A 15,199-nucleotide genomic window follows, 5' to 3' on the forward strand; every position below is an offset into this window, starting at 1 on the left:
ATTATAATGCACATCAATTTTGCCAAGAAAATGATCCCGCTAAAAATATTCACCGCAATTAAATAAATATGGTAAAGATTAAAAAAATTAATAATTTGTGTTACATAATTACGTAATCAAGATTTACCTTACTTATCAATGATTATCGGAACAAAGAAGCCGTGAATCAGAGGATAATTGTTACACGAGAATTCTTTAAATACTCGTAATTTTTTTAAATTTGATTAATTGATTAATTGGTTGAATGACAACATACTGACCTCAAATAATTTAAAAAAGGAATTGATCTACCCGCCTTTTTTTTTTTAATTACAAAAAAATTGGTTATGATAAACAAATTTAAACATGTTCTTAAGTAAGTTGTGTTTTTTTCTTCGTTTTTCTTTAAAATATATAATAACTTTATAATAACAACTTTTTATTATATCTTTTTTAGATACAAAATCTCCAGTTCAACTTATAAAACATAGGATAAAGAGTTTTAAACATGAAGATGTTAATATTAATAATAAATTTCAAGGATTTGAATTTAAAGAATTTTCAGAATTTTCAGAATCTCAAAATCATATTATGCAAAAACTTCCATCAAATTGTTTTGAAGAAATTTTAGATTCAATGGATAATGATAGAAATACTTTATTCTCATGTGCTTTAGTAAATCGACATTGGTGTAGATTATCGATACCGTTATTATGGCGTCGACCATTTGAATATGGATATCCAAAAGATTTTGGTTTAAAATTATTAAAAATTTATATTAGTTTTTTAGCAGTAGAAGAAAAAGAATTATTAAGAGCTCAAGATATTAAAGTACCAGATAATATTAATAACAGTAACAGTAATAATAATAAATTATTATTTGAATATCCAAAATATATTCAATATTTTGATATAAATAATTTTATTTATGCAATAAAATTATGGATATTTAATAATAATAATAATAAGAAAGTTTATGATCCAAATAAATTGGAACAAAAAATTCATTTACTTGCAAGATTATTGGGAAATTTATTTTGTAAATATTCTAATGGATTTAAATTAATCAATTATCAAAATAATAATGATATCAAATATACTGATATTACTTCATATAATGGAATTGAATCAGTATTACATAAATTAAATGAATTCAAATTTCAAAATTTTAATATAATTGAGGAATATTATTTATCATGGAATAATTTATTTAATAATTTATCTGAATATACTTATAATATTCAACATTTATCTATTCATATTTATAAAAATAATAGATATGAATATTCTGATATTGATGATTCAATAATTAAATTAATTCAAGCTCAAAAAAATTTAGAATATTTATCTTTAAGTAATTTTTGGGGGGATTCTTCGAAATTTTATTCTGCTTTAGAAGATCATAATAATTCTTTAACTTATTTACGTTTTGAAGGTTTATCTGACGTAATTTTATTAATTAAATTTTTAAATACTTGTAGAAATTTAATTACTTTGGATTTATTTCAAAGTACTAAAGGTGATGATTTTGAACATAATTTAAATCTTAGTACTTTACCTAATCCTGATTTTAATCTTAACGTTAAAAATTTTTATTATAATTTTAATGATACAAATATTCCTACTTTAATTTATTTTCTTAAATTAATTGGTAGAAATTTAAAAATTTTTTCTTCTACTTTATATAAAGTTCCTATTCCCGTTCTTATTACTTTAAAAAATTTTAATCCAAATATTACTCATCTTTCTTTAAATATTTCTAATGATTTATTGGAAATTTTTAGTAATTTATTAAAAAATTTATCTTTAAAATATTTATTTTTAAATGCTTCAAAATATTTTAAATTATCTTTAGATAATATTATTAAATTAGCTGAATCCCTTCCTACTTCTTTAATTTATTTAGATATTAATTTTTTTTTAACTTCAAAAGAATTTGAATTTTTATTAATGAAATCTAATTCTAATTTTATTACTATTGCTTTTCATAATATTTTTGAAAATCATAAAGATTATTTGAAAATTATGGTGGATCATGTTATTATTAATGATTTTACTTCTTTAAGAGAGATTAGATTTCAAAAGGATTTTTTTAATAGGGATCATATTGAAAATTTTCAAAGGTGGTTAAATGATGAATTAAATTATGTTATCGATAATTATAGTAGTAGTGGTAATGGTAATAATATATTAAAAGAATTAAAAGTTAGCGAAATTAAACCTTATAATAAGAATTTTAATTCTTATTGGTATAAATGGGAGGAATATTGAGGATTATTGGATTAATGGTGACAGCGTTTGAAGATGTATATTTTTTTTTAATACAACATATTTAAATATTATATAATATATCAAACTATTTGTATCGTGATTATACGATTTTATTGGATTGTATTCACTTTTTTTATAATTTAACTTTTTTGATTTAATCATTTAAATCGGTGTGTAATGGCGGTTCTTAATTTTGAAGTATTGAAACGTATGGTATCGGATATTACGTCGAAAGTCATTTCACCGAAAAATAATCTCTGGCTTATGAGTTATTCATAATGTTGGCCCAATTTTTCGTTGAAATGTCGATGAAATGGCTTTTGGCGAAATGTCCCGTAACCATAAATAAATTTTTATCGAATATTATATTTATGTTCAATAAATGTTATGATGTTTTCTCGATAAAACCATTTGTTTTTAAAAAAATAAAGTAATATTATTTTCATACCGTTTCTAAATTTAAGATCCTAAACAAGATTTTTCTTAAAAATTTTTTTTTTTATAAAAAAAACCGATTAAGTAAAGATTATCCAGATGTTCCGGTACGGATATTTCCGGATGAAGGATTTCTAGTCGGATCGAACGGTTATCCTCGGATTGGAACACTATCTTGGCGCCCCTACAAGAATGAAATCGAATCGTCCTACAAAAAAACCCAAACCGTTCTAGAAAAAAGAGATCGAATCGTCCGGTTAACCCGAATCGTCCTGGTTACAATCATCCTACAGAAAAGAGTTTGGAAATCCGAAACGCTCTACAAAAAGATCGATCCCTAGGCGCTTTTTTTGCTTTTTTTGGTCACCTACAAAAAAGAAAATCTGAAATGTCCTACAAAAAAAAGAATTCTGAAGCGTCCTACAAAATGGTTACGGTACATTTCGCCGAAACGCATCTCGCAAAAGCCATTTCGCCAAAGGGATGTTTCGCCGAAGGGACATTTCGCCGAAGCCATTTCGCCAAAGGGATGTTCCGCCGAAGGGACATTTCGCCGAAGCCATTTCGCCAAAGGGATGTCTCGCCGAAGGGACATTTCGCCGAAGTCATTTCACCGAATCGTCCATTTCGCCGAAGCCATTTCGCGAAATGTCCCTTCGGCGAAACATCCCTTTGGCCAAAGCCATTTCACCGAATCGTCCATTTCGCCGAAGCCATTTCGCCGAAAATGATAGCGATTATCACTTTTATAAAAATATTAATCGCGCAATGAAAATAAAATTTATTTATTTATTTATTAAATTACATCAGGAACCTTAATAGATATTCTGATTTGCACTTGAATATACACAAATGACAAATGTATAAAATAAATCTTAGACGTTAAATAATATCTTCGATTCTTGATTGAGTACTTTAATATTTTTCATGTTTTAGTTTCTATTTTACATTCTTCTGCCGCATCACCTATTTTTGCAATAAAAATAAAAATTAAATAAACGTTTAAACAAAAAATTCTTTTTTATTTTTAAGTGTCTTATTTTCTGTGATAATATCACTTTAACATTCAAGTAACTGATATTAATTGTTACGTAATAACTTTATTTTCCTGAAAAAGTTTAAATATTCACGAAAAAAGTAATTATATTTTGTGTTATAGTATTCTAATACATATAATGCTTGTTATCCACAAAATATTTATATAATATGTTTATTTATTGTCCGGAGCGAAGCGAAGGACTATATATGTTTATGAACCTTAACGACATATTGGATCACGTGGCGAAGTCCGTTTGTCCGCACGCGTCATTTTTGATTGGTCCGCACAGAGCGTGTCATTGAATTGGAAAGAGGTGGTTTTTTTTATTTGTTTTACTTTAAAGAAACGTTTCTAACGTTTCATTTTTTATTTTTTTTTCTAGGGACGCTGGGTTTTTTGTACACGCCAGTCTTTAAAGTAAAATAGAGAAGAAGGCTTTTCTTATTTGTTTGACTTTAAAGAAACGTTTCTAACGTTTCATTTCTTATTTTTTTTCTAGGGTTTCCGGATTTCTTGAACATACCGGACTTTAAAGGTAAATTGGGAAAAGGAGAGGGTTTTTTTTATTTGTTTGACTTTAAAGAAACGTTTCTAACGTCTCATTTCTTATTTTTTTCTAGGGTTTCCAGATTTTTTGAATATACGGACTTTAAAGGTAAATCGGGGTTTTTTTTATTTGTTTGACTTTAAAGAAACGTTTCTAACGTTTCATTTTTATTTTTTTTTCTAGGGATGCTGGGATTTTGTACATGGCAGACTTTTAAAGGTAAATAAGGAAGAGGGACTTTTCTTATTTGTTTGAGTTTAAAGAAACGTTTCTAACGTTTCATTTCTTGTTTTTTTCTAGGGGCGCCAGGATTTTGTACACACTGGACTTTTAAAGGTAAATTGGAAAGAGCAGATTTTTTATTTGTTTGATACTTTTTCGATAGGGTTTTTTAAATAAATTTTTTTTTTTAATTTTTAACTTTAAAGAGATGTTCCTAATGTTTTAATTTTATTTTCTTCGTAGGAACATAGTTTAAACTTAATCATTTTTTATCTTGTTTAGCTAATCTTGAAAAGTACAAATAAATAAAAATTTTTAAATTTTTTATACAAAATTTTTCGCTCCGGACTCACAACGGTTTCCGTTTCCTAGTATACTGTATATTTTTTTTTAAAAAAAAAACTGATTAAAAATCAACAGAAATCAAAAACTTCAAAATCAAATGATTCTGATCATGAAATTCACCAATCTAAGACTTCTTTCCATTCGGCGAAATGGCTTCGGCAAAATGTCCATTCACCGTGAAATGGAGTTTCGGCGAAACGTCTCTTCGGCGAAATGTCCTGTGCTTAGCGGTTCCCATCTACGGGCGAAAAGAACATCAGTTGACTGATATCTGCACTGTATCTATGAAATAAACTTCAAACTATGTTGAAGCTCTGATATTATGAAATTCAATCATTTTGGAAACGGCTAATTACTATTATTCAACACGATCAAAAAAGTTGGATTTATTTAAATTGTTTAATTTCAATTTGAATTATTTGTAATTACAAGTATTTTTAAATTAAATTACTAATTACTAATATTTTTAAATTTTGTAAGTGAATTTAAAAAATGAATATTTTAATAAAAATAAAATAATAACTCTTTTCCTTATCATTCAATGATTGTTGGTTATGGTGAAGGGACACGCAATAATACATTAGCAGTTGGGCGATATTTGAGGCCTTGAATTTTATCTTTAGAAGCAATTCTCAAGAGTTCTGCTTTAGATTGTTCAGGAGTGAAATCACCGTTAGCTAGCATCAAAGCAATAGCACCAGAAACATGCGGAGCGGAAAGACTTGTTCCTGATTCCAATTTAATTTCACTAGGATTTCCAATTCCAGCTACTGGAACATTTTCGCCCGGAGCAAAAAGAGTAACACATTTTCCCCAGTTGCACCAATCAGTGATCCAATCTTGTTGATTAGTGGTGATCTTAGATGCAGTGACAGTTACCACCGTTTCAACTTTACCTGGGAAAAATCCACACGCATCTAGATTTCTATTGCCAGCTCCGACAACAAAATGAATTCCAGCTTCAACTGCCTTACTTGCTGCATCACCAACAGCAGAATCTGTTGAAGTCGCTGACAAACTTTTTTTTTTAAAAAAAAAATTCAGCATATATAAAATATTTTACAGTATATTTCATATTAATATTAACTTACTTTAAAACTATTTTCCTTCCAGGATCATTTGCTTTTTGTTGCATAACATAAGTGATTCCATTAATAATGTTTTGTGAAGTTAATGGACAATCGTTTCCCGTTATTTTGACACCAATTATATTTGCATTACTTGCAACTCCAAGAGTTTTTCCTCCTACAAGACTGGCAACATTTGTTCCATGTCCATTGTCATCTGCTGGATTGTTACAAAAAGTCTTTTCAACTATGGTTTTACCTTGTCTACCTTGAAACTCTTCATGTTCAAGAAAAATTCCTCTAAAATAAAAAGTAATAATTATTATTACGGTTAATCAATGCATAAAAAATTGCATTGCATATAGTAATTTTTAATACACACGAATCTACTACAAATACATCAACTCCCGCTCCAGCACTATCAGGATATATATATTTCAAGTCCAAAGGAAAATTTTCCTGATCAATACGATCAAGATTCTAAAATAAAAAAAGGTGTAAAAAAACTTTTCATTAAAAAAAAAAAAAATTGTTTCTCAAATTGTCCAATACTTACAGGCATTTTATCAGCAAGTCTTTCGGCTCTTCGTACAAATGGCGCTTGTTTAAAAACTTCATTTTCAAATGGATCTTCAATAACCTTATTTTCATTTACTATTGCAACATCATTAAGTTTAGACAAATAATTCTCAACAAAACTTTTGGTAAATTTGGTAGTATATCCAGCAATCATTCCTTTTACACTGAAATCGAAAATCACATTATTGTTATCTTTAATGGAGGAAAAATCTAATTCATGAACATTATGTCTTTCTCTCTGTAGACATTTTTCTAACATTTCAAAATGATTCTTTACAACAGAATCATAATTTGTAGCATCTGTTTTTAACACAACGTTATAATCTATGAGTGGTTCGTTTGTTCCACTAAGATTTGGACATGTAGCATCATCTGAAGTTAGTGGTGCTGAAATAATGAAATAGGGTAAGTTAAGAATAAGTAAAATATTTAGGATTCTTTTTGAAAACATCTTGATATTATAGTTAATGATCGATACATTAAATTATCCATTTTGAGGGCTTCATTTATATAAAGTTTTTCTCTAGGGATAGTCATATTTGATAGTTTATTTCGTTCTTTCAATTAATTAGATTTAATTTGTACAAAATAAATCAAACCAAATAATAATTTCATAAAGCTAATTAAATAAGAATGAATGTTTGTGGGGTATTACTAATTACAATTACTTTATTCTGGGAATAATTAATTTTAGGATAATCTTAAAAAGAAAATCCTTAAAACCATGCGGTAAAAACATCCCTTTTATAATAAATTTTTTCCTTAATATTGCTCACCACATAACATTAATGTTTATCAAATATTTCGATCAGTTAACAGCAAAAAAAGCTATTATCCTTTCCTTAACAAGAAATTTACTTGCTCATCAAATATTTCGAAGATTAGACCATTATGAATTAACTATTACTGTTTAATAAAAATAAAAAGACCATTATGAATCAATTATAGTAAAAAAACTGTATCTTAATGATGATCAAAAAATGTGTTGCACATCCATACCGATGTTGGACAACTTTCCCAACCTTTCGACAACGATTGCCCGACAAGACATATTCTCGGATGAACATTTTAATGCTGTAGTATAATTTAATACAATGGCTGGCTTTGTTGATATAAAGTTAATTTTTTCCACAATGATTAATTGAATTCATATGAAATCCGTTAATAAGAGATTTCCATAAAGGGAAACCAGTATCTTTTATTAGAAAATAATTAAATTTTGTATTACGAAAATTAAAACTTCATGAGGCTTTGATTACAGAAATGGTAATAATAACAATCTTTTAATTTTAGGAATTGGTTGATAAAATAATTTAATTTATTATGTGATTATGGGATTGGCTTTAGATAGATAATTCTTTAATTTTAATTATTAACAGATCATCTGTGATTAAAGAAATTTCTTTTGACCCCTGTTTTATTTATACTTTTTTTTATCTCTACTTCTAAATTTATGGATTTTCAGATTTTTAGAGTTTTTCACTTATCTATTTTTTAAAATCAAAATGAACCATATAGTATGCAATTTAATAAATGCAACTAAAATATCATATTTTTCTAAGGAAGCAATGGGTTGCTGCTAGTTATTTTATTAAAAATTTGCACTATGAAATGAAATATACTGTATACATGAAATTGCAAATTTTTATTAAATAAATATATGAATAAACAAATAAAAATTTTCTCCATATATTTTATTTTAAATAACTTTTTTAATGTAAATGTCATGTTGGAAAAATGTCTGTTGGGATATGTATTGTCAGGATAATGCCATATCAGGAAAAATAGCATGTCGGTATAATATCCATTGGGTAATGTGTTATGTCAGTAAAATGTTCATTTGGGAATATACAGTATCTTGTCAGGCAATCATTGTTGGGCAAAGGGTATATCAGAAAAAAGGTTATTCAGAAATCGTGGTATAACCATACATACATGCTAATGTTACCAGGCGAAACTTATCGGAAATTTTGCGAAATGTCAAAACTCTACTTAGTAACGTTTAATCTGATAACGAAATGTTTTGGCAATATCGAAACGTCTAAACTATGCGAAATGTCAAAACTGTGGCAAAATGTTTCAGCCAATTAAAATGCGATGATCTTAACTAGGAACTTGATACAATTTTTTATTTGGAACGGCCAATTTGCTTCCTTTAGGTAAGTGCAGAAAATTTATTTTATCTTTTTTTTACATTCTTTGGAAATACTAATTGTTCCTTCTTTTTCTTCTTTTTAGGAACCGTTAGAACAGCCATTTAACCTTTTTAAAATGGGAGTTTTTCATATCTTTTCTGTTTTCTTTTTAGGAATATTGCCAACCATTTTTTTTTTATAGAAACTAGTTAGAATGGCCATTTGGTTTCTTTAAAGTAAAGTGAATTTTTTTTATTCATTTTTTTTTATAAACCTTATTAACCATTCTTCTTTTTTGATAGAAATTAATTAAATAAATGAGTATTTCGACCACAAAGAGTACGATAAAATTTCATAACGGACATCAATTTATTATATTTGAAGTTTTAGCGATACGAATATTCTTACTTACGATGTGATAGCGATAGTAAATGCCTAAACTGAAGTTATTGCTTGTAAGATAAGCGATCAAATATAATGCAAACCTGATTTTTTTAAATTTTTTTTCCCTTCATAATCTATTTAATGATTTTTTTTTCTCATTCTTTGGCGTGTATTAAAGATAATAAATTATTGTAAATTTTTCAATTATCAATTTAATTTATAAATTTATTAACTCAATTATATTTAAAAAATATTTATTATAAATTCGAATGTCATAAATGAACAAGTTCAAAATAAATCACATTTCATATATTTTACATTTTATAGTCCTAACTCCCCTTTAAACATGAATTCTTGTTAGTAATATATATTTCTTTAAATTTACCATACATCCGATTTAATGGTGCCAGAATCCATTTCCAAGACTTAAGTTATACGATATTTATAAATATTACGTATTACCGGATTAATTATTTTGTTCGCTGAGGCCTTCACTATAATTTGCATTTTTGGTGTTTCATCCAATTTTCATTGTTTCTTTGATAAGTAGACTTTAAAGACACTAATATGACATGGATTATTGTTTAATAATAATAGGCCCGTAGTCAATCCAGTTAAAAGAATGAATGGAAGCTTAAGGACATAGTAAACTTATAAGATTAAAATGGTAAAATGAATTTCAGAAATAATCGTTAAAATGAATTGAGAAATTTAAAGGCGTTCGAAGCATTTTATGAATTTGCTAATTAAAGAATTATTTTGCTTACATTTATATTATTTGAACTTAACATGATATAGAGATGTAACTTTGTAATAATCACATAAATACGACATAAATACTTTTGTTTCAAAATGTACAAAAATTAACAAACTGTACCAATTTTCAATTTTTAAAACATTTCAATAATTTAATACAGTCGTTAGATCATCAATTTTTTTTAACGTTATTATAGAATAATCTGCTCTCTTGATGTCAATCATTTTGGCTAAAATTAACGCACTACTAAATGTTCTTAATTCCATTTCAAAATTTTAACATTACCTGTGAATAATAACGTTCTTTTCTTTCTTTTGGATGGACAAGTTTTACATTAAACAATATATGTATATCCGATAGGTATTGCATGTAGCAATTTGTTTCTTTAATTGATTGGATGTCTGTTACAAGAGTTTCATGTAAAACTGGTGTACTTGTATAACATATTGAAAAAGTTATATGAAATTCTTGCAAAAAATATGTATAAGAAGACCGATATCCCTATTCCTCCATCCAATAACTATTAAATATTGAAACTTTTATTTTTATTGAGTTATTGAGTGATACACGTAATTCTACATGTGGAATATTAAGACACAAAATTAATATGTTAGTTGCCGCAAAAAACTTTCATATGTTGATAAAATAATATGAAAAATATTTCATTGATCGCTGTTGGGGATGAAATAATTAATCTACTGTTAAAATAAAAGGTGAAATTGCATACTAATATCATCAAAATCTATCTCACTTAACGAATTTACGTAAATCATAACTTACACATAACTTACACATGACTGTACGATTAATCCAATATAAATCGAGTTAATTCCAGATTCTAATTCATTCACGTTTTTCACATATTGAAAAATCCATTTACATTCCTTACATTCTTGCTTTTCAGTTGGCAATGCTAAAAACATAAAAAAAAATATCACCGATCTTGCAGGAAAAAGAATTGGGATTTAGGAATAATACGAAACTTCATTATGTATCATGGGAACAGTCCCAAGCTTTTGTAAAAAATTTTCTGGCAAATAAGAAAAAAATAAGTTTTGCAAATATAAAAAAAAGCATTTTATTTGTATGAAGAAGCACATAAATCTCTAATTTTTAATTTTAATAATTATAATATTTAATGCAATTAAGCTTTGGTTATTAAGATTTGCAAGTGCTTTGAGAGCCTTCTATTATAAATTTTTTATGTCTTCGGGAACTAGTTTGTGAAGTTTCATTTTGACTTCTCCTAAGTTTTGCTTGTAGATTTGTGCCATTTACTAATCGCTCCAAGGGTCTTCTGTAAAGGAGGCTTATAAACTTGTGAGTCTTTGGGAACTGGATCATAAAGTCTCATGTTGGCTTCTTCTAAGGTTTGATTGTTACTTTGGAATTTAACATTACTTTTATCCATTACCTGTTGCAATAACTTCAAGTCATTGGTTGACGTCTCAACATCATTTAGTAAATTCTTTAAATTGTTAATACATTCCTGTTCTTCTTGTGTCAACTCTATATTGTTCTTCTTGAGATCAATGCCAGAATCCACCAGACGCCACTTTATACTTGAGAGTTCGTTTTGTTCTTCCATTGTCTCATACGTATTCCTCAAATGATTTTCTAGATTTCCCATGTCTTTACATAAATTATTTATAGTCAAATTATGTTCTAGATTTCCTATTTCTTCACAGAAATTATTTATAGCTCCTTCCAGTAATGCAAAACCTTCTTTCTTTATTACTTTGACTGTTCCTTTAATGTATTACATTTTTGCCTAAGATCTTGTGTGGTCATTTTATGTGATCCTATCAAAGCTATAGACGTTGATAATTTTTTTCATTCTTTTCATTTCATTTTAAAAGCTAACTACATTTATTTATTAGAATCTTGTTTTTAGTGAAAGTAAACTTCGATCTAACCGAGTGTTGCTGTGAGTTGTAGATGTGACATGGATACTAATTTAATTTTTGATCCGGATGAACGTTGGACACTTGATTTTGGTTTTGAAACACCCTAAAACACAAAATACATCTACATAAAATTTTTTTTTTATTGCTTTCCCATATTTTAAAATGTTGATACAATAAACTTAATTTTCAACTAATATAAATCGCACTGTTTTTTTTTATTTTATACAGCATAATACTTATTTTCATTGCTACAAAATATAAATATACCTAGAACTTGCGTGGTCATGAAATAATTTGACATAGTAAGTGGACACGTTGCAGAAAAGTGTTTACTGGATGATGTTTTAGCTTTTAAGAATATTTAAATGTTTCCGAGTATATCGTATCGATTGTATTTAAGAAAGTTTGAAATTTTAAGAGAAAGTTTGAAGAAAAGTTTAAGAAAAGGTTGAAAAGGTGAGATGTATATATACTTGGGAATAAATCATTGTTGTCAAAAAAAAGTAATTTATCAGTATATGAAAAGAATGATTAATATTGTAATATTTATACATCATAATTTATAATCATGGCGGATTTATGAAATACCCTAAATTTGTCCGTCATGTCAAATTAAATAAATATTTGACAATCTTTGTCACCAAATTTCCCAAATTTATTAGTGAACAGTCAACTAAAAAATTTTTTTGTACCCCAAATCTTGCGTCTAACCAATTTTTCCAGTGTTAAAGGTGCGTCATATTTGACATTTTTAGGAAAAAAGCTTAATGTTTCTGTAAGTCAATTTTAATTCCCGAGGGCGCAGCAGGGTTTTTGCCAAATTTCATAAATCCGCCGCAATGTTACAATGTAGACGTTTCAAGAACATCCGTTAAATAAAGTACCTATCTAAAAAAAAATAATCACTAACATAATGCGAGCTCCTAAGCGTAACTACATTGTGAAAATTCCATAGATCTGTTAAATTGTTATTAAACCATACTGTATTAAACCTATCCCTGATTCTACTATAAAACCTATCCATCTATTCAAAATATTATAACTAAACCTATTTTTAATTCTCTCACTTGTACCAAATGACCCAATTAATGATCGTTCCTGTTCCCAGCATTTTCATCTTCATTTCTTTTTTTTCCATTTGATAACATCTTTACATCATTCGTTCTAAATTTAAATTCTGGCATAATTCCTTATATTGACCACGAACTTTTGTATAGCATCCTTGAAAACATTATCGTTGATTTCTAAACAGTTTTTTATTGACGATACCTTTAACTGTTTCATGAAAAATTCTTCCATTAAAATCAGGAACGATCTATCATCCAATATCTGCAATAATTTGGCATGATAATTAAATGGTATTCGAAAATTATTCTCATCTAATTTGTCTTTCAACTTATCAAATGCTTCATTGATTATCTGTTTAATCGTTGGATCCTTTTCTTTACAAATCCATACATGTGTCACGTTTCAATCATAACATTGCATCGACAACATTTACTACTTTCATAGAGTTCCAGATTTCTTTGATTTAACATTGTAAATGTCGGTAAAATTTCTAAATAATTTTTTAAATTATAGGCAGTAAGATCATTATTCAAACTAGAAACATCACCCTGAAACTCTTTCATAATTATATTAATCGACGCTTTCCAGTCTATTTCAACATCCGTAATTTTAACCCTATATGATCTATTAACGTTTAACGCTAACCAATCAGCTAACTGGTTAGTATTTCTCCAAAATACTAAATATTCCCACGTATAGTCATTCTTAATATTGACTTTACTTTTATTATTATCGCTTTCGTCTAAATGTGCTGTTTTGCATAGACCATCAGCTATATCGTTTAATATGAATGACTTTTAACAAACATTAATATCTATACCATTATCTTTGATAAATCGTTCTAGTGTCTTCCATATTGCCCCGAAATTAATGTTAAACTCCCTTGTTTATACAATAATTTCATGTCTGACGTGAAGATGATGTCAAATCATTGTACTTAACATGCCGAAACACTTGATCAAATAATTTGATGTGTATTATAAAGGTCGGCAAATTAAATTTTTTGATTATTAAAAAATATCCAACTAAATTTTTACACGTTATAAAATTAATGTTTCTATTAATTACAAATAAAAATTACAATTTTTTATATTATCAATAACATTATTTTTTTCATTGACTAGTGATTAAAATTGTGACTATACATATTATGAGGAAACATTTACTAAATGTTCAGGTCAGGTTCGTAATTAATCTGATTTAAAATACTATTATCAATTTTAAAATTAGTGAAAATAATTTTTTTATAAAGTTTATCAGAATTTCGTTCTTTGAATTTTATTTATTTATTTTTTTTTTATAAGGGATTATTTAACATATTATTATGGAATATTTACGATAGATCTATTATTTATTTTAATAAATTTACCATTAAGAACGCCTAATGACATGGTCCTTGATATGATAGACCTTCAGTCCTTCATTTATATGATTAATGTTTGAAAGAAACGTAATCTTTGGATATCCGCTCACGCAAGTAATAAGGTACCAGAGTCAGAACAAGAAAGAAGAATTCTTTCGCCGCAAAGAAGGTAAATGTTTATCAAAATTAGACAAAAGTTTATGATTTCCATAACATCACATGAAATTGATTTCAATTTCATGACAATATCGTTTAATTTGAATACTATATTGACTGAAAATTCGTGGTAATTTGGAAAAAGCTCTATTATAAGGAATCTTGTTATAGTAAAAATTATTATTTATTTTAGTAAATTAGTAGTAATAATAAAGATGAGTTATATTTTTTTTCGATAATTAAGGCTTCTTTTTTTTTCGTCCCCATCATTAACGCGCTTCTTGCTTTAAGTCTTTATTAACTTCTTGATCTTTTTGAAGTCTTGACTCAAACCCGCGTTCAAGGTATTAAACTCATTAACTTTTTTCTCTAATAAATTTTCACTATTTGCTTCTTCCCATTCTTTTCGTAAAAGACTCCACTCAGCTAATTGATCATCTGAAATTGGTAACGTTTTCTTTTCTATCGACTTCTTTAACAGCTTATGATTCGGTTTCATTATCTGAGCGTCTTCAGGGCCTTCTAGCTCTATAGCTTTTCCGCCGAGTTTGCCATTTTTTCTTCTCATGAAAATTTGCTAATACTACCAATTTACCATTGATCTGAAGAAATGTACCAAAAGCGAAAACTTAACCCTTTTTGCATAAAATCCCAAATTTTCACGGTACCTTCAGTTTCTTTATATGCTTGCTATTACATCTTTCTTTTATATCTGCTAATCCTAATTCGGCTGTAAACCATCTACAAAATAATTTCTCTTTGTTGTATTTTATCTCACAAGACCAAAATTTAGTAAATATATCTCAGCCCTTAGTTTAAACGCTTTACGTATCCCACATTTTTGAAACCATTTAAATTATTTTTACATACGTCCAACATATTGAATTTATAATATTAACATTAATTTATTATATACAGTACTTGTTATTTAAGTTATCATGTACA

General features: G+C 27.2%; 4 protein-coding genes across 4 annotated transcripts; 1 reads left to right on the forward strand and 3 right to left on the reverse strand.

Moving 5' to 3' along the window:
• Positions 1-345: 345 nt before the first annotated feature.
• On the forward strand, positions 346-2,250 carry OCT59_029870 (uncharacterized protein; the record flags this gene model as incomplete). The annotated part of the gene is made up of 2 exons (XM_025333333.2): positions 346-355; positions 437-2,250. 2 exons carry the CDS (start codon positions 346-348, stop codon positions 2,248-2,250), a joined length of 1,824 nt encoding a protein of 607 aa, XP_025173338.1.
• Positions 2,251-5,390: 3,140 nt separating this feature from the next.
• OCT59_029871 (uncharacterized protein) lies at positions 5,391-6,935 on the reverse strand (the record flags this gene model as incomplete). Its single annotated transcript, XM_066146270.1, has 4 exons — positions 5,391-5,856; positions 5,930-6,205; positions 6,288-6,385; positions 6,462-6,935. 4 exons carry the CDS (start codon positions 6,933-6,935, stop codon positions 5,391-5,393), a joined length of 1,314 nt encoding a protein of 437 aa, XP_065994933.1.
• Positions 6,936-11,006: 4,071 nt separating this feature from the next.
• Positions 11,007-11,390, reverse strand: OCT59_029872 (uncharacterized protein; the record flags this gene model as incomplete). Its single annotated transcript, XM_066146272.1, has 1 exon — positions 11,007-11,390. One exon carries the CDS (start codon positions 11,388-11,390, stop codon positions 11,007-11,009), a length of 384 nt encoding a protein of 127 aa, XP_065994934.1.
• A 3,150-nt stretch (positions 11,391-14,540) lies between these two features.
• OCT59_029873 (uncharacterized protein) lies at positions 14,541-14,822 on the reverse strand (the record flags this gene model as incomplete). The annotated part of the gene is made up of 1 exon (XM_025327011.2): positions 14,541-14,822. One exon carries the CDS (start codon positions 14,820-14,822, stop codon positions 14,541-14,543), a length of 282 nt encoding a protein of 93 aa, XP_025173340.2.
• Between the last annotated feature and the right edge of the window lie 377 nt (positions 14,823-15,199).

Source organism: Rhizophagus irregularis, chromosome 9, assembly GCF_026210795.1.
Source record: "Rhizophagus irregularis chromosome 9, complete sequence".
NCBI classification, from domain to species: Eukaryota; Fungi; Glomeromycota; class Glomeromycetes; order Glomerales; family Glomeraceae; genus Rhizophagus; species Rhizophagus irregularis.